Source organism: Bidens hawaiensis, unplaced genomic scaffold (genome assembly GCF_021521415.1).
Source record: "Bidens hawaiensis isolate Kalapana, Puna unplaced genomic scaffold, B.hawaiensis_p1.1 tig00054188_1, whole genome shotgun sequence".
In the NCBI taxonomy this organism is placed as follows: Eukaryota; Viridiplantae; Streptophyta; class Magnoliopsida; order Asterales; family Asteraceae; genus Bidens; species Bidens hawaiensis.
The window spans coordinates 6,627-28,017 of record NW_027499778.1 but is presented as its reverse complement, the minus strand read 5'-3'; the positions used below and the strand labels follow the sequence as shown (position 1 = coordinate 28,017).

Sequence of the window (21,391 nt, the reverse complement as noted above, 5' to 3'; positions counted from 1 at the left end):
CAAACAGTTGTTTACAAGAAAAGAAAACCATTACAAACGTAATTTGAACACTGCTTCAAAACATAATTTGAACACCGCTTCATATATTAACCGTTGCAAAGGACAACCTTTGATAGATAAACAACGATTTAATATAGAGCGGGTCGAAACTACTTTTGACTTGACAAGAAACCGCTCATTAGGAGCTTTATTTGTTGTAGTGTAATTATTATTTACTTTTTAATTTATCTTTAGTCTATTTTACTTTGAATACTTATAACTTATAACATGGTTTATTTCGTGAGATCAATTGGATCAATATATGAAAAGCTATCAACATGAGGAACTGCTCCAAGAGTTAACAAACTCTTATATGAACCAACTTGATAGGGTAAACATGGCTGAAAGGGCCCAAACTTAATACGAGAATACGTTCTTTGCTTGTTTTATCGTTTCCGTTACCCTTCATCACCAAACGAAAATAATTTCATTTCATATGATTATTTTTGAACATTACAAGAAAAAGTGACAATCGATATAAACACGAAACCACACAATTTCATAGTAACAATCATCAATATATAATAATCACACAACTTCCACCATTTCTGTTGCCTTTTCTTCCTTTTTATTCCAAGCTGCCACCACAAGATACACAACTAAATTAATCACACCCAAAATCGCCAATAAGCCATAGAAGCAATCCAATCTTCCATGATCAATATCATCAGCTAGCCACCCTTGTCCGTTGTGGCTTCCGGTCACCTTCTTCACCACGGACACCAGAAAACTGCTCATGAAAAACCCGAGTGAAAGCGTGGTTAAAAACAACCCGGTGCTCATTGTTTTCATGCTTTTTGGTGATCTTGTGATGAAGAAATCTAGTTGTCCGGTGTATATGAACGCCTCGCCCGCGCCCACTAGGAAGAATTGTGGGATGAGCATGAATACACTTATTGGTAGTGAGCCTCCGTGAGGGGTCCCGCCAACGGATTTGGCTACGGATAATCGTTTCATTTCGACTACAGCGGCTGCCGCCATCCCAAAGGTTGAGAGGATTAATCCTAGTCCCATTCTTTGTAGATCAGTGAAACCTGTTGTCCAAAACAAATAAATAATTATAGTCATATACTTGATTTGTTTCAAGCTACACGTTGCTTCAATCTTCTATCTTGTAGGTGGTTACTATTTTATAGAGTAATCCCTTAAATATATTTAATTATATTTACTTGGTATTGGTGTTGTATATATTTCATAAAGAGTAATGTTAAGTTTTTTTTATATATAAAACGTATCATTCATTAATAATATTACAATTAACTCTTATTATTCTAACACCATCACTAAAATAATGGAAACCGAAAACGTCGCAAAATAGTGACCATTTAGCGACCGGAAACAGTCGCACGTTTGCTACGATTAAGCGTGCGACTGAAACCGAAACCGCTCACAAAAGTAGCAACTAAAACAAAATCAGTCTCAAAATATTTCACACAAACTAACTACTAATGTTTTAGCGACCATCACGATCGGTCGCAAAGAGAATTGCAACTATTTTACGACTGTTTCTACCGTCGCAAATGATAGTTTTAGTAGTGAGATCATAACATAATATTGCATTTGTATTTACCTGGTGTTCCCTTCCATTTCTTCCAAAATGGGATGATCAAACAATCATAAGCCGCACAAGTAAGCAAGATCGCAAGCACAAAGAAGACGGTTAACGACCCCGCAGGGATATTAAACCCTCCAATGGACCGTTCCATCGTGGACGCTTGCTCAACTGAAAAAGTAATCATTTGAGCATAAGCGGTCCAAAACAATATGGTTGTTGCCCAGACAGGCAACAACCTAGCCATCATTTTAACCTCTTCCACCCTTGTCACCGTACACAATCTCCATGGATTCGGGGTGGAACCCGAGCCAGTTTTCACAAAGTCACCCTCGGCCACAACCGCAGCCTTGTCCAAACACCTAAACTGATTCGTGTGGTGAATCCTCGTACCCTCGGGTGTGTTTTCGTAGTACATGTTTATGTCATAAGGAAGATCCATGTTCCTTTTCTTTATAGCCGCCACTAAAACTTGAAAAATACTAACAATAGGGCTTCCAGCACTTTTCTTGTACCTATATCTTTTAGTACCGGATAATATCACCAAAATAGCAATGAACATTGAAATTGAGCATATCCCATAAGCCAAACTTCTACCAATCTCATCTTGTATGTACACGAGCACCGTGACCGCGGTGAGTGTGCCTAGGCTGATGAAGAAGAAGAACCGGTTGAAGAAATACGCCATTTGTGTCTTTTCGGCTTCGTCTTTTTCATCGAATTGGTCGGTCCCAAACCCTGACACACTGGACTTCAGGCCGCCTGTCCCTAGTGCAACGAGGTACAAAGCGAGGTAGAGGATTCCCATTTGGAATCCGTTCGCTTCTTTGCATTCCTCGTGGGCGTGGCACGGTGGCGGCCTGAGGTTTGGTAGTTTTGTTGATAGTGCTAGTGTTCCGGTACCCTGTTAAGATGATTAATGTTGACATGAAATAAGTTAGGATGACAGAAAATATATAGAAAAAGTTTGGTTTTTTAAATTAAAGGGGGGCACATAAAAATGAATATTTGGAGACTAAAGTTATATGCTTCTGTGACTAAGCTTAACAATGATAATGTAATGATTCTGTATTGAATATTTACTGATTCTATTTTAATTTCATTCTCCTTTTCTGAAAATCCATCCTTTACTAATTTAGTATTTAATGTTTTTTATTATCTGTCACCCAAACTTACAAACTCGTTCCGACCGTCCTACTAGTAGACTGGTAAGACGTTTGGTTTGATGACCAATACAGTTGCTTAAAACCATGTTTATTAGTAGTTCATATAGCCACACCGAAATATAGACTAGCTAGCTTCGTATTTTTATTAAAGATTAATATATGTAACGAATTTTCAGTTTATTAATAACCTCATACGGTTTTGTAAATGGCAATGTAAGAAAGTGATTGGATGTATAGGAAGACTTACTAGTGTTTGAATAAAGGCAAAGATGACAATGGTCTTGAATCTTCCAAGAAAAGCATCAGCTAAAAAGCCACCAAGTAGGCACAAGAGAAAAGATGTGCCCATAAAATCAGTAACCACATTGGCTGAGGATGAACTTGGGAGGTGCATAGTTCCACTCAAATATGTCACCAAGTTCACTGCTATTCCCATTGTTGATAACCTCTCACATATTTCAATTCCTGTCATGTAACACAAGTCAAAATCAAGATTAATCTAGCTACATGACAACCCGATTTAAGTTATGATGTTTCAGACACTAGACACTGAAATGTATACTTAAAAACGTTAGTCATGTTAGCATGTGTCCAAGTTTTCCCTCTTATCAAAAATACATTAATCTAGTTACATGACAGCCCGAGTTAAGTTATGATGTTTCAGACACTAAAATGCATACTTAAAAACGCTAGTCATGTTAGCATGTGTCCAAGTTTTCCTTCCGACAATAAAAAATAACTCTCTGCTCCCCTCTCACATAATCAGTTCAATCTCATCCTTGTACGCAGATGGGGACTCAAAACCGCACAAGGATGTCACATGGGCTAACAACTGCTAGGCGGGCATGTTCCTAGCTATTGTTGTTACATTGTTTTTGTGTCGATGAAATGAAAGAGACTTGACTAGACATTATACCTTGTGTTGGCTAATTGTCCTATCCCTACTTTTACAATGTTGGGAGTGGGATGCCCTTTTTGATTGGGGGACCCCAAATATCTCAATTATTCCCACACGTACAATGATTGAGCACTAGTGACCAGCATATACCACACTTTTTCTAAATAAACATAGAGTTTAAATTGATAGATATAAAAACATGTGATTATCATCTAAAAGTTAAACATACTTTTAAATAAATAAGAAAGAATGTATGGAACTATATTAATTTAAATGTTTTTCTTTTAATAAGAATTAAGCCCATACATTATATTTATTTTGATATGAATAATATATGTACCATGTATTCCTTTTTGTCAATAATTCATTCAATTTTTACAATCAAAATGAACCGGTCACATATTATACAATAAATATTGTCATCAAGTTTAATTATTATGATTTCAGTCACAATGGTCACCTTTTTTTTTTAAATGATGACTTTCTTGTGTGTTTACTTGTGATAATCTCAGATTACCATTTATAATAATTAGTGAAGAAAATAATTATGACTTGCAAACATACCAAAGCAATATGTTTTATAGATTTTCTAGTAATTTAAGCAATTGAATGACAACATAATTTTCTGTGTCATCTTCTAGCCACTTTGCAATCATGTATCATGCAAAATGACTTGCATACTAACTTTTCAGCCACCTTCACTTAAACATTTAGCACACGCCACCCCATTTCAATGAGCGAAAAGAGAAGATAACATTAATACAATTCTATACATATATATATATATATATACTTTAACTATGAAAGCCCGTTTCTTATGATTATGCGTATTTTAATTTCTGTCTTCATAGGATTTTTATAAAATACTAGTTTCATCAAGCCTCTTGCACTTAGAATATAAATAGAGATAATTATATTATAAGTGCGAAGAAATATAAAATATCATAAGGATTTGTAAACGTTTAAAACTATAAAAAAGGCTTTTCGACTTATATATACGCATATACAAGCGTAACACTTGTTATATATGGTGATAAAAATTGATCTTAACTTCTTCCCTTGTATGTACTCTCAATCATATATATAGAAACCAAAACAAAAGAAAAAAAGTGTTTAAAGGAAGCATATATATAAAGATACCAAACACAAAACTAGCTACACAATAAATTGACCTAGTGGCCATGGTGGTCCAATTTCTGATCAAAGTTGTCTTAGCTAGCCACATAATTCTATGTTTATTTGTGGGCAACTATGATTAGCTAAACCCGAACCCATGAACCCGATTGATCACAGGACCACTATGCACTTACACACGCACATGCATGTTTGAACATGTTTGAATGCCAAAACAATGAAACAAATTATGTATGAACTCACCAAGAATTAGGGCGGCAGGCACCCAACCACCGGTTTTTGACTTATCAGCCGGGTAGCCTTTGTAGTCTACCGCATCTGCGACAGTCCAACTCGTCTTCCCTTCCTGAAATGAGGCAAAACACATTATTTATCTACCACGAAACATCACTTAAGTTTAGGGTCTCAAAAAAAGAAAAAAAAAAATAACAAGATAAAGATTAGGGTTTATATTAGAAAACAAGATGTAGGATTGATAGAAATCAATGATATATATACTAACCATTGTTTCTCTTGTTCTAATATATGAAAAGAGCCTCAACACTTAACAAAATTCAAGAACTCTTTAATTCTCTCTCTCTCTCTCTCTCTCTCTCTCTCTCTATATCTCTCTCTATCTCTCTCTCTCTTTGAGGTTTACTTAACACTTGAACATGTTATTTGGAAGAGCATGCATTTATATAGGCAAAGGAAGATGTACAACTCTAAAGGTGACCCTCCACTACTCTATTAAGAAGATCATTCAACACGATAACGATTAGCCCTACCGCATTTTTGTCTAGAATCTTAGCACTATTTGTTATAGATATAATTTGCAAAATTAAACTAAAGTTGATGTTGATTTGTAGTGGACTCTAGAACACGTATAACAAAATCACTATTTCTTTTTTGCTTGTTCAAATGCTCTTTTACCACCTAGCTATCTGTATGGTACAGGTTGATTGTGTAGGATTTGTGAATCATAATCAAAGCAACATATGGTACATACCCATTCTTTATATTTGAGTACTACTACATGTTCTTAGTGCTATATCTACCCCACAATAAGGTAAAGTTCCAACCTTTTTTCATTTGTTTTTATGCTCTTTCGGTTTCAATTCGCTCGGTCATTTTCTTGGGCATGGGCAATAACAGCTAGAGAAAGTATATTGTCTTAAAAGCTTTAGTTTAAATGTGCACAATATGTGATTCTTGAATTGAATAGTCAATTTTCAAGATTTTGTAGCATCAATAAAGTATGGATACAAGTATATCCCCAAAAGCTAAGATAATATGACAATTCTATCATAAATATGATCCTCGCTAATTTGATTTTCGACAAATTTATGGCAGAATACTGTCAAACATCTTTAGCGACGAATTACTGACAAGTTTTCTAAGGTGTCACCTTAGGCTCCATTACCGATATATTAGTCAGTAAATAGGCACCCACGTACAGTCAGCAATTAGACCCACAACGATATAGCGACATATATTCTATCGGTGATGAGTTGTCACCAAAACCAGCGAAATATGAACCGTACGTTGACAGATCTTTTAAAAAAATTCAACGTATTTTCTCTGTATTTATTGTCGACAGTACTCATTTGTTTAGCAATGATATACTTATGTTGCATTATCATGTGTCCGGTGTAATTTTGATATTAGGTAGGTACATGTGATAATGCTTGTGGTCCAATTTTTTTTTATATGGTGGGTGCACTAGTTTGTCAAACAAATATGTTATAAAGGGTAGGCTTGCATACAATTAGGATCTTAAAAATGGAAGGTATTTGTTAGATGATGTGAAAAGCATGTCGACGTGTGTGACCTACAAAAGGAGGCATTTGTTATAGGGTTTCTATTCAACCATTATCAATGATGGACAATTATATTTATACATCTATCTTGTTATTAGTTAAGGTATCACCTAAAGTATTGGGACAGTTGATGGTTGGGATTCTTTCAGCATTTGTAATTTATGCATGTGAATATATATCCTAATAAAGTTTATTACTTTGTCGGAAATCTTTTAATAAAAGTAGGTTGTTGGTAATTCATCGGTGAAACTCTTTTTTTCTGATTTAAGGGGTGTTTGGGATTCTTTATTTTAATTTCTTATAACTTTTCATTAAGTTAATAAGTTACAAAAGTATAACTTAAGAAACTTTTCCCTCACAACATAAGCAATCCCAAACACCTTATTACTTCTCAAAAAGTTTATAAGTTATAAGTTGGTGAAAATAAACAATCCCAAACACCCCCTTAGGTTACTCGGTCAGTATGTAATTAATGAAAGATTATCAAACAAAGTAGTATTTTCTTTTGTAATTAGTTAGGTGTTGTTTGTTTTTTCAAATGTGAAATCTCAGCAGTCTGCGGACCACATTTGCTGACATCTGTAGAATAAAAGGTGGACCAATGACTGCAGTATGCAAGAAGAAGATTGTTTGTTTTTTAACGTTGGAGATTGCCACTACAAGAAATTTTGTCTGATATCATCTTTCATTTAGAGATGACTAGGGCCGGCTATAAGGAAGGGCCAAATGGTCGAAGGACCCCGGCCCGGCACCCTGATATGCCCGGATTTAAAAAATAATAATACATATATATTTTACGAAAAACAATATGTATATATAATGCTTAAACTTAATTACACAACCACTAGCTTGGTTTAGTGACAAATGGGTGTGACTTTCAACCAAAAGGTTGTGGTTCTAATCTCACTTGAGACGTTTTAACCATATTTTTATTAAAAAAAGTTTACACTACCAAATTATAAGACCCAAAAAATTAAGGATTATTTAAAAATTAAATTGTTTAAATCCAACAAGATACCCTTTTTAATAAGACCTAAAAAAATCAAAAAAATTTAATCATTCTCGGAGCCGGACCTGACGATGACCAGCCTTGATTAGCGACACAAGACTCGTCACACAATCATGCATGTTACAAAGAGTTAGTATACGGTAAAGTTTGACAAAAAAGCTTCGGACCGTTTAGGAATTAGTCAATATTTGTGTGACGTTTGAATGTATATGTAAGGATATAAAAGAATATACCATGAAAGCATCATCTGTCAGTAAAGATTAACTAAGAATGTATTGTGTTTAATATTCCTTTGATGTTGGTCAAGTATTCATTCCTAGGCAGTAGGCATTGGTCCCGTATATAATCTGATATGATTATTAATATTCCCAAAAAGTAATGTAAAAACAATTTATATATACAGACGAATAATGTTTCATTGGTTGAAAGTAGAAGCCGTGGACTTTAACTTATTTCTGATTGGCTGAATATTTTTCAAAGAGTATTGAACAAGAACACAACAAAATAAATGTTTTCTTTTGTATCTTTGAGTTTTTTTATTTAGGGAAAAGTTATATAAGATGGAAATCATAGTGGTCCAAATTAATATATGATCGACTTAACACTCTTTGATATCCATCAGAAACTTATTATTACTGATAACTGTTAATTGGGCAATGATAACCGATCGGCTTCGGTTAAATCAGTTTTGTATGTTAGTTCGGTTCAGTTATGGGTTAGTTAATTGTAAATTAGATTTGATCTTAGTAGATAAAGCTATTCTAATTTTTGCGATAACCGTTTGTTTCAACACTAGTCTATTTTATATAGAACATGTTTTGACATAACCCAAACTGACTCGGCTAATTCGTTTTGTTGCATTTAGTATAAAACTTCTTTATCAAGCCTTATTTTGATCTGTTAATCAATTTGCATATTTGAATGTTGTTATCACCCATTCGGCAATTAAAATTATCAATATACGGAATATATTGCGTATATTTTGCAAAAGTAGCCGGTGGTTGTTGGCTGTAAGATGATGGCTGGAAGCTGATTGCTACTGCCTAGGAATGAATACTTGACCAACCTGTTTTGGTCTGAATCCCGTTCCAACCGGGCACTGTTCTAATCTGAAACATGTTCTAATCTCACCCCTTTCGACTCAAAAACGATCCGAAACGAACCGAACTAAATTAACCATTTTTGCATCGACTTATTCCGACCCTAATTTGATCTTACACATGACCCGAGCTCGCCTGGCTCGACTTGTTGCCGATCCTAGCCGTTAATCACATAATATGCTAATTTTTTAAAGTTAAAGAGGTATAACAATACCATACTCAAATTAAAGAAAATAAAATGCATTTTTTTATGATGCAAATTTTTTAAAAAAATATTAGCGTGTGAAAAAGTAAGTTATGGTCTCTTAAAAAGCCATGAGATGGTTGGTTTTGAATCAGGGTTAAATGTATAATTATTATATAAATTAATTAAAGCTGTAAAACTGATGGAAATTCAAACTTTTAAAATTATAAATACCAAAAGTTTGTAGCTTTTTTTAAACGCAATTAGTCGGAGATTTTAGATTCAAGTTTTATCTCATAATCTAAAAATTTCAAGCTCTTTCAACCAAACAAAACCTATATTGAATAGGAGTTTTTTCTTAAAAGTTTAAAGCTAGAAGCTCATAGAAGCTCCATACCTCTAAACCATAATTTAGTAACATCCAAAAAAGTTTATACGTGGTCAACCTCTAATAGCGATATTTTTAAATAAAAAAGAATCTAGCCAAGGTAGGTTTGTATTTATATATGTAATTGTAGGTGTATACATTTATAGTTATTTTGATATTTATACGTTTGATTTTAAGATCAATTTTGTAAACCAATTTTGACTCCTAGAGTAGGGTCCATTTTCTAATCTTATTCAAGTTAATTGATTTCAGCATAATCTTCTATGTAATAACAGCCACTCTTTGATTACCAAAAGCCCGGAAAGCCGCCACCATTTGTTTGATCGCAAACTCTAGCTACACAAACTAATTCTTCAGTCGCCAACTTCACACTCTTTTCCATTGATCACTTCCTGAGTGATTATCATCCCCTTTCTCATCTCCTTAATCTTCTTATCAGTGACAGGGCTAGAAATCATTTTCATTACCGCCAATTTTTGTTCTACTTATGTTCATATGGAGGTATGTTTACACGATTGAGTCACTGAAAACCTTCTTAATTGTTGTTGTATATATTGTGGTCTATAACCAAACAAACCAACCTGGTAATCTTGTATGTGACTGTAGATGAATAAATTGCAACATGGATCATTATCTAAATTATGTTATCACTATAAGATAAACTAATTTGCAAGCAACACACAAATGATTTATTAGATAAAACAAAGATTCTGCTCATAAAATAGAATTTTGATTTTGGATGTCCTATATATTGATGAACCAGAGATAAATTTGTAAACATATGTTTGTTTCTGTTGTGATCGATCAAGAGAACCAAAAAAAGGGAAACCCCCTTTCTCAAAATAATAACCATCGGCATCTATAAATCACCGATTCATAACATCTAAGCCCAATTAACATAACATCTAAGCCCAAATGCTAAAATAATAAAAAAATACCCAATGTTATTATAAAGCTCAAATAACATTCCGAATTAAGACGACCCCAAACTCCCACGTCACCTGACTTGTCTAACCTCTAAACGTTTTTTTCCAGGATCAACAAGTTAATCCAATAGCACTAAAATAACCAAATTTGTCAAATCTGTCTAGGTCATCGAAATTCTTACTTTAGATTATTTAGTTTTAGTTTTATTGGTTTAATAAACTAATACATAACGAACTTGTCTAGTTTTTGTACGGTAAACAGAAAACAATGATTTGTGCCATTGTGTTATATGGGGGGGGGGCAAAATGCATGTCCCAATCTCAAATTGAGAGATCTGTGTCATCGAACTTTTCTAGCGGATTCTTATGTGCCATTCTGTCAGTTTTCTGTCCAACAGAACCATGAAATGACTACTATATCACTTTCTGACGCTCATTTCGTACCCCTGTACAATAGGAAATTTTAGTTTGTGCCCCTCTAACCGATTCTTTTTAAATCTAAACCTCAAAATTTATGGAAACATCATTTTTACCCTTCAAAAATATTATAAAATTTGTGCCAAAACTTATTAAGTTTTTAAGAAAACTATACTAAAACTTCTACCCAAAACTTATAAAAAAATATTTTTTTTTACTTTTAACCAAATTATACAAAAACTTCAAACCAAATTGTTTTTTTTTTAATCCAAATGAGACCAAAACTTTAACACGGAACTATATTTTTTTTAGTTTTTAACCAAATTATATCAAAATTTCAACTTGAAACTTATAAAATCTTGTTTTTAACTTCTGAACCAAATGAAACAAAAACTTCAACCCGGAATTTATAAAAACTTGTTTTTTTTACTTTTTAACCAAATGAGACCAAGACTTCAACCTGAAAGTAGTTTTTTTAAGTTTTTAACCAAATTATATCAAAAGTTCAACTTGTAACTTATAGAAACTTGTTATTTTAATACGTTTGAACCAAATGAGACCAAACATTCAACCGAAACTTGGTTATTTTTTTTAATGTTTTTAATCAAATTATATATAAATTTCAAACCTGAAATTTATAAAAACGTTTGTTTTTTGTTTTTTTAACCAAATGAGACCAACACTTCAACCGAAAATTTTTTTTTAAAAACTTTTTAACCAAATTATGCCAAAACTTCAAACCAAAACTAGTTTTTTTTAAACTAAATTATACCAAAACTCCAACTGAAACTTATAAAAGCTTGTTTTTAAACTTTTTAACCAAATGAGACCAAGTTAGCAATTAAACTATAACGATATATCTGAATTAACGATTAACTATAACGAGGCGGTGTGGACTGGTGATGCTCGAAGATTTGACGAGTGTTGACTTGGGTAGATCGGGTGTTAAGTTGGGGTGGTGCGGTGGTGGTGTGACGGGTGAGGTGCACGGGTGACGGTGATTGTACTCGAGTGACGGTGGTGGTTATTTGGGCCTGGAAAATCGCCGACGTTGGTGGTAATTTGGGGCTAGAAAATCGCCGACGACGATGGGGATATGGGGCCAGAAAGACATGATTTATTTGGGGCTGGCGGGGGTGGTGATTTGCTCAAATCCATAAAGCACATGGTCACAAATCATAATTTTTTTGCTTATTATATTTAATATTATATATGTAATTACCAAATTACACTTGATGAAATTGATAAATATGATGGTTAACTAACAGTCAACTTACGGAGGGGCGCTGAAGAGGTAGGTCCCCGCAAAGCCCAGTTGGACCCGTAAGACTCACCTTAGAGAGGTACGTCTGCGCAAAGACCAACTGGATCCGCAGGACCCACCATGCTCAGAGAGATGAAGACCTTACACGCAGTAAGCCAGCTGTCCCCGCAGGAAAGCCTCCCTTGGTACAGTACCCTACCTGTCCCCGCAGCTGTGGGCACAAGCCAAGAAGGAAGGCTACCCGCACTAACAGTAAGGCTACACGCATAAGGCACTAACTCTTACACTTCAGTAATGTCACCTGAAGAAGGAATGAGCAGGGCGGGAGTATGTCCGTACGCTTCTAGAAGATCTTTGGTACTATACCTACCAAGGTATGGACAAATAGACAAGATCTGACGAAAGCGACCCATGAACCAATCACAGGGTGACAGCTCACCGACAAATAGTACGAGGAGGAGCACGCTCCAGTACAAAATGTCACTATCAGCCGCTGCCTACCCACCAACTCCCATCGTGGCACGAACGTAGCCCATAGTTGGTGGAAAAGGAATATTATACACAGCTGGCCGTACCTTCTTGGAAACCTACATTCGGCTATAAATACTCCAACAACTTGGAACGGTATGATATTATCTTATCTTCTCTCTAGCTATTTCTCTCAATATACACTTATATTCAGAGCAATCTAGTCTGATTCTCACGCCGGAGGGTGGTCACAAGGAGGAACCCCCTTCTCAGTGACGAGCTCACGGTGTCTGTTTTTCAGGTTGAGAAGAATAACCATCTTTGTCGGACCTAACCCTCGTGGGAAACATCTACTTAACCCTAAGATTATCCTTAATCTGCCGGGGTCATTTAGTGTTTCTTCATTGGCGCCATCCGTGTATTAAGCTAGAACTAATTCTTTTTCTCAGTTTTTTCAAACTTCTAGAAAGATGGTTAAGGTTACTCCAATGTCAAGGCCACCGAGTGACCAAGAAACTCCGGTAACCACAACCCCAGCTACTAGGGGGAACACCGGTGAATACACGATTTTTACGAACACTACCCCGGTTACCCAAGCCGGGGCAAGTGCAGTAAACAATCCTCCACTGGGATTCATTGATACCCAGTTGGAGAAACAACAGACGAGGCTTCCCCGACAAACACTAGATCAAGTTAAAGCTTGGGCGGAAGCACGTCAAAAAGAATTCCAAGCCGAGTTGGACGAACGTTTACGTTCACTCCAACAGGCCAATGACGAATTCGGAAGCACTCGACAACAGCTCAACATGAGCAATGATTGCGAGTATGCGGATGATAAAGATTGGGAAGAATCTGATAGTGACGCAAACCCTCGTCATAAGGCGAAAGGGAAGCGTAAAGAAGCAGACTTCCACTAGAGAAGGAATTTCGAGGGAACATTCAAACCAAAGAACACGAGGGGAAACCCACGTGACTTCTCCAAAACTTTCAGACCAACTGTTGCGAATGCGGGAACGTCCAAATTTGCAAGGGACATTGCGGAAGCAATCGCTCCAAAGAGTGCCAAACAGATGTCCAGCATAGGCACTTACGATGGCATATCTGACCCGGACGATCACTTGAACAGATTTATAGCGGGGGCAACCATCAGTAATTGGACGGAACCCACATGGTGTTACATGTTCTAGATGACGCTCGTCGGGGCAGCCAGAGCGTGGTTTGATCGTCTACCGGTACACCACATCTATGATTGGGCAGACTTCCAGCACAAGTTCAGCCAGCACTTCAGTCAACAAAGAAAATATACTGAAGAGCAATGGACGATCCTCAACTGCATCCGAGAGGAAGACGAATCTTTGCTAGACTTCATCACTCGCTTCAACTCAAAGAAGCTAAGTCTGGGCACTATTAGCGAAGATCTTGTTCGCACCGCTTTTATCCAGGGCGCTGAGTACCCAGAACTCATCCGCACGCTGACGGGTAAAGATGGCATGCCATCCACGTGGGATGCCATCATGACGGCAGCTAAACGCTTTGCCGAGACGGATAAGCAACTGGGTAGAAATCTTCCCCAGAGCACAAACCTCTACACGCAGAGAACAAGAAAAAATAACGTCCGTACCGCCCGACAAAATAAAAAGAGGAAGCTTGGTATTTGGCAGTCAAGGATAAACTTTGACACCTCATCCAACTCTCGCCCTCTCTTAGTCGGAAGGGACAACATGCACTCGTCGAACCGGAATCCCAGATGGACGCCACTCACCAAAAGCGTCGCCGAGATATTTGCCACCGAGAAACTCCCATGGCCAAAGGCTCCAATAATCCGACAGCGTTATAACGCTGATCAGAGCAAATTCTGTGACTTCCACGGGACAAAAGGCCACACCACGGAGGAATGCACATCTTTGAAGGATATCGTTGAAACATTCGTCAAAGATGGGAAACTCACACACCTCGTGGCGTCAATCAAGAACGGAGGGAGGAATGACAATCGGTACAAGGGCAATGGACGAAAGCCCATCGACATCAGCATTCACATGGTTCATGGCAACGTCAGAGGAAGAAAACGACGAACAACAGAGCCAAGTGCGTGGAAGGAAGCTGAAGTGCGCTTCCCGCGTGTGCCAGGAGGGCCCAACAAAGAAGGCCCCATAGTCATCAAAAGCCAGCCGGGGCACTACATCACCTCCCGCACTCTTGTTGATAATGGTGCTTCGTCAACGGTCATGTATAGGCAGTTCTTCGACAAGCTAGACGACGAAGACAAAGAACGCCTAGAAACCGTTTACGCCTCGATGGAAGGGTTTGACGGCAGCACAAACACCCCCTTGGGTATCCTATCTTTCCCCGTCACTCTCACGGACGGGAAGTACTCCCGCACAGAAGACGTGGACTTCGTTGTAATGAGGAAGCCACACCACACATACGACATTCTCTTTGGGAGAGATGGGATGGCAAGATTTAATGCCGTGGTGTCTTCGGTCCATGGTATGATGGGATGGCCAACAGCTGAGGGCGTCGCGATGATCACGGGCATTCCCCAAGTATGCATCGCATCTGTCTCATCTAAACCCAAACCAAAAATGGCTAAACCAACCACCTCTGAACCAGAAGAATGGGCCTTCAATGGCAAATACCCTGACCAGGCTGTTACCATTGGCCCAACGATCACTAACCCCACACGCACCTTACTCAAACGCTTGTTGCAAAAAAATGCCGACATCTTCGCGTGGACACCAGCTGACATGATTGGTGTACCTCGCAGTAAGGCTGAACATAAGCTCAAGTGTGACCCGGAGTTTACGCCGGTCATACAAAAGCGTCGCGTAATGGGTGCTGAACAGGCTAACGCGTGTAGAACCCAAGTCAAGGAACTCCTTGACGCAGACATCGTACGCGTTAGTAAATATCAAACATGGGTTGCAAATCCCGTCATGGTACCAAAATCCAACAAACAATGGCGCATGTGCATAGATTTTAAAGACCTAAACAATGGCGCATTCCGGATCCAAGAGGAGAACTTCGGTGCACGCGTTTAGCTTCAACGAGGAGAAAACTTCTAGAATATTTGTATTTGGCTATATATATGACTTTATTTATCATTTGTATGTGTGTGTTCTAGTGTGTAAATCACCCACCTAAGGGCAGTTCACCTTGGGTGGGATCCATTCGTTTAATGTATTAATCTTTTACTGATACCGAATGCGTTCACTCCTTTATATTTATATTTATATTTTTGTTCGATCGTTTGATTTACCGCACCCGTCTCGACACGTTTATCAAGAACAAAATTGTTCGCTTCTTGGATCCGATTTCGGGATCTACAACATGAATGACCATTATAAGTCATTGTGACCAAATTAAATTAGTCATTAGAACCCAATTTAGTCATTTAAGAACTACTATGACAAATTGAGGTCTATTATAAGCTATGATGAGTCTTAATACCCACAATGCCACATCAATACATGAATGGCCTATAGAAAATTGCTACCTCTTAAGATTAATCATTTTCAATTTAACTATTTACAACAACCGGATGTCCTAAAAACATTTATCCCAATTGTTGGTTTCTTTACTGGCGTATTATCAATGGATATTTCATAATCGAAGTACTAATTCATATTGATCTCTTAGTGAATATGTGTTTAAATGATTTATGAAATTGACTTCTTGCATTAAGTAAGAATACGAATACCTGCATATGCGAACAAAATGATCACTATGCAAGTATGGTTTGCATGTGTATGAAAACCAGAGAGCATTTTGTACGATTTGTAAACGATACATGAAAGAAAGGTGATACGCAAGAAAGTTTTTACGTACAACATGATTTTTATAGCATTGTACAAGCGATACATGAAAGAAAGGTGTTACACGAGAAAGTTTTTGCATATAACAAGATTTTTAAGTGTTTTATGGAATAAAGTGGGATATGTGAGTTATAGGAGAATACGCACATATGTACATCTTGGCTATAAATGCAATTAACTATTAGCATATCTATAAGAGTGTATCATATGTTAATAGATAGTATAACAACGTGACATGTGTTTAATACTCGTTGTATGTAATCTTTGACCATATATAAATTTATTTCAAAGAGAATTATAGAAAAGTGTATGATATGTTAATGTAAACAAATTTTTTATACGCCGATTAAAATTATAGCGATTAACATAAAAATTAGAAAATCATGATATTATAATGAGTTTATGAGACACTTAATAGATTAATAGCTAATTGAGGATTTGTAAAGCTCTCATAACATTTTTTATAGCAAATTGGTGAATTAACTTTTCGCAGTTTATGTTCTCTAATGTTCCGTTCTTGATAACTTTCATCACCAACCCGCTAAGTCTTTCTTGAGGCATTTTGGGTCGAAAATAGGATTTCAAAAACTATAATTTTGAAAACCTCATATTTTTAGATGCTACCTTGACTGCTGGTGTTCGAAGTCGACGTGACTGCTGGTCTTCGAAGTCGATTTTGCTATTATCGCGCCTATTTGTTTCTTCTTTTTATTTAATTTATATTGATTAATTAAAAGTACTTGGCATTTTTCAAGTTTTAGTGGGCCTATAAGTCTTTGGTTAATTAAAAAAATGGGGTCTAAAAGGTGTTTGAGTAATATAAAAATAATAATTATAAACATTCGGGTATTCTATATATATAACATCGAGAATTTTTAAAAATTTTGTGCCCTCAAACAAAACGTGCCCCGACCGGTCGCCCGCTTTACACACCCCAAGAGCCGGCCATGTATGTGAGTTACAGGAGAATACGCTCATAATCTTGGCTATAATTGTAATTAACTTTGGCATCTCTACAAAAGTGTATCATATGTTAATAGATGGTATAACAACGTACGTGACAGGTTTTATGTATCTCTATGTTTAATATACAAAATACTCTTCGTATGTTATCTTTGACCATATAATATATATTAATTTCAAAGAGAATTATATAAAGCATTTCGGAATATTCATCAATTTGCCTGTCCATATCTAAGAATTAATATATTATCTAATCAATCTCCTGAATCTCAACCTCATTTTTAGGCATGTCATGTGGTTCACGTTTCGCCATTTTCCCATTTTAAAGCCATACTTTAAGTTTGGTGTTCAAAAACTTTGAAAATTTCAAATTAACACAATCATGATAATGATTGTTTGATTATTAATTCATTATACATAATAAGTGTAGAAAGAGATGGCAATATAATTATTGATATACACAAAGGCATGAGGCAGTAGAAGCTTCCCTAGAAATAGTTAAATAAATGGCAAATGATTAAACACTGACACTTGGGTGATGATTTGTTTGATTAGTCTAAGGGGTTGTTTGGTTCATTCAAATATGAATGAGTCAGATTTGAATGAGTCTCTGTCCTATTTAGTAACAACAATAAGTCTGAATGATTCAGACATAATTTTAACCATTCAGATGTTTTTCTGTTTGGAACCAAATAGTCTGAAGTCTGAATGAATCAGATGTTTACATCTAAATGATTCCACTCATATGTAAACAAACAGCCCATAAGTCTTCATGCACATACTCTAAATATGGTTAGGTAAAGTAGTAGTCACACGAATATATCCTTTGCCTTAGGTTGGTCAACAAATAACCAACACCACCTGAACTAACACTGAGACTATATGGTATGGACCATACAATACCACTTAACATGTTGAGGTGGGAGTCATGTTAAGAGAAATGGAAATGAAGGATTATGCGGTCTCTATGATGTCTCCGTAGCTGGCTGAATTAAGAGTTAAACATCTTGTTTAGCTAAGGAACATTTCCCCGAGTTGTGTACTATGAGGGAGTTTTTGTGCGGAGTTTGAGTACTACGTGAGGTGTGTCGTTTTTTGGGGATGTACTATGAGCGCCACTTTACTACTACGGAGTGAGGGAGAGAGAGACTTCACTACCCCGGTGGAAGGGGGTTTGTTGTTTGTGCGTGTTGAAAGTTGGTTTGTTGGTGTCTGACAGCAGGCACATAGGATATATTACAGCTTGTGTTAAATGTATAGTTAGTTCAGTTCAATTCGATTTGTTGGTATCTCGTTCATTCATTTATTAATCAATAAAAATGGGTTAACCCTAATTCAATTTGGATTTTCATTGTGTACTTGTTCAAGTTCATAATCCTACTTGAGTTAACATGTTCATTTTCTAAATTTGAAAAGTTATGGATTTTGACCGGTCAAATATTTAATTTTTTTCATCCCTATAAAAATAGCATTTAGAGGAAAGTCACCTATTACAAATTGAACGATTTAAAAATAACCTAACAACCTTTACTGTGATAATTTTGTATATTTTCAAAAGTGACATTAAAATAATAAGTTACACCATCTACAAAGTTAACTTATAATAATCATCGAATCATGTGAGAAATCAATGGAATAAATGTGTTTAATTTACAGATTAAAAATTGTGTGATTGATTCTGTTTGTGTATTGATTGAGTTGGTCTTTCTTATTGCTTTTGTTGCCTGGTATTTTATATTATTACTAAAAAGCCAACAAATTAACCAAAAGCTAAAACCCACAAGTTTTGAATTAAACTATAGTTAATAAAAAATGTTTCACCTTTTAAATCAAATTATGAACAAAGAAAAACTAATGTGATATTTGGATCTTATTTGTGAAAGACCTTAAATGAGCAATAATAATAATAATAATAATAATAAACCACGGACTGACCTGGCCATTTTATTTTGTCTCTTTTTTTAGACATTATATAGGTAATATGTTGTTATCAAATCATTGTAGTTAATTATGATTAATTTAAAATCAAATAAATAGCTAAATAAACATCTTTACAAGTTAGGAGGGTTTGATGGGTTGAGCATGTTACACCCCGACTTAGAGCCTATGCGTGTGACTAATAACTGGTACATGTTATGTAAATATATCAGAGTTTAGCGAAAGTCTTTAACTTATAATAAGATATTAATATACTAACAATTTAATTGTAAACCTTTATTTATAATATAATATTTAATTCATTTTGAAAACTTCTTGGATAATAAATATCTGAGTGTTTGATTTATAAACCTTTGTTTGATTATACAAATCATGTTTAAATATTCTTTATAATATTTTAATGATTTAAAACTGAGCCATCTCTACCTTTCGAGTGTTTATCTTCTTGAATTGTTCTAATTCCTTTCTACCTGTACTAACATGTTTCCCTGAAATATGGGGGAAATATACATCAGCGATATGCTGGTGAATCACTGACTCTAAAAATATTTAATAAATCTTTCTTTGACTGACAAGATAGTTTTCTTGAACAATCTTAGCAGAAACGTCTCTTATTTCTAGGATTTGCCACTGCCATACACACACAATTACGGTTCTCCGGGAACTGATGCCCATTGAAGAACTTTTATTATGAACTCTAGTATGCGGCCACGTAGCCTTGATTGAAGGACTAGATTAATTATGTTTGGATCCAGACACATGTGTACTCGGTCCGAGCTGCTTTTATTTTCTATCTTGTAAAATTAGGGATCACGTAATCCCTTAAATATTTTTGTTAGAGATCATGTAATCTCTTAAAATATTTGATTAACTTTGTTAAAAATAAACAACTCATTTATCTTGACTGATTTAAAAGGTTTAACGTATTCACCTGTGACTGTCTAATCTGAAAGATGTGGTGATCTCGTTTGAAAACCTTTATGAATGATTGATTGATTAACCTATAATAAAATAGGTTTATATAAATATCCGGATCGTCTCTTAATCCGGCTACAGACCTTTAGTCCGGTTTTGATAGTTTTAAACCTTGACTGATCTTTTGTTTGAATAAAATATTTTTGACATGAATTCCTTCTCTTTATTTTCCAATCATGTGCTATGTTTCTTCTTCAAGAAGAAAGTCTATATGTTTCTTCTTCAAGAAGAAACATTATTTGTCTATAACCTTGATATATAAAATCTTATGTTTCTTATTTTGACTATATTCTCATATATATTATATTTCTTAGTTTAAAGAAACATTAGTTTATCTTAACCTTTATATTTATAAATCTTGATCAATGTCTAGGCTATACCCCAAACTAATGTCTAATCCTTGAAAATATAATAAAATAATAACTTAGGCAGAACCCCTACCTTGATTAGCTTAATAATTACCTAGACTTTCGGTAGCACTTCCGCACTTGCACGAATATCGGGGAATTCTTGATCTATTTTTCTTGGCACGCAAATCGAGGCAACGTTTGTAACATCCGGCCCCTCGCACCACCAATATTATCCGCTCTGCTCACGAAGAGCTCACGGATTTGTTTTTGGTTGCCCAGATGGAGACTTCCCAGGAGTTCACCCATTCTAGTACTACTTCCACCTAAGCACGCTTAACCGTATGCTTCCGCATTCGGAGAGGTCCAACATAATCTCAGTCTAGTATGATCATATGTCAGTCATTATAGCTTTGTGCTTCTCGACATCTCAGTTATACTTGTTCATTTGGTTAATTTGTTATTCTCATATGACTTGTTGCAAATACTTATTTTCTATATGAACATTTAAACTGGTGTGTTGCTCACTCAACCTTGTGTTGACAAAACCATTCTATTTTCAACGCATATGCAGGTTATCGTGTGACGTGGTTATCAAGATTGTTTAAGCAACTTAGGATGCATGTTAGAGAAGAAGATAAAAGAATTAGATTTAAATGTTTATTTTACTTGTTTATTTATGAGTTTGATGTACTTGACTATTTAATAAAATTTAATAGATAGTGACACTTTTAATATTGCATAAAGTAACCTTTGAAAAGCTGTGAGCAATCAGTTTGCCCCGGCATTTCCGCCGTAGGTTGGGGTGTGACAACGTTCGGGGGTCATCGGGTCATGCACGTACTTCGAGGCAGAATGTTGGGTTACTTTTGGGTGGCACACACTTTGAGGAAACGTCGGGTATTTGGAACGGATTATGAGGTTCGGCGCGCCAAACGATGCTTAGCACACAAAACTAGGTATAGAGAGAAAGTAATTCTAGAGAGAGAGGTTTTTGTGTGAGGGAGTGAAT

General features: G+C 35.8%; 1 protein-coding gene across 2 annotated transcripts; it reads right to left on the bottom strand.

The window, feature by feature from the left end:
- Positions 1-453: 453 nt before the first annotated feature.
- Positions 454-5,977, bottom strand: LOC143600506 (protein NRT1/ PTR FAMILY 6.2-like). 2 transcript variants are annotated; one of them, XM_077078177.1, is made up of 5 exons: positions 5,292-5,977; positions 5,033-5,135; positions 3,005-3,222; positions 1,610-2,495; positions 454-1,073 (listed from the first exon to the last, which is right to left on the bottom strand). In XM_077078177.1, exons 1-5 carry the CDS (start codon positions 5,292-5,294, stop codon positions 568-570), a joined length of 1,716 nt encoding a protein of 571 aa, XP_076934292.1. In that variant the 5' UTR covers positions 5,295-5,977; the 3' UTR covers positions 454-567. The 2 variants fall into 2 exon arrangements, with proteins under 2 accessions (XP_076934292.1, XP_076934291.1); XM_077078176.1 differs by lacking the exon at positions 5,292-5,977 and having other exon boundaries at positions 5,033-5,156.
- Between the last annotated feature and the right edge of the window lie 15,414 nt (positions 5,978-21,391).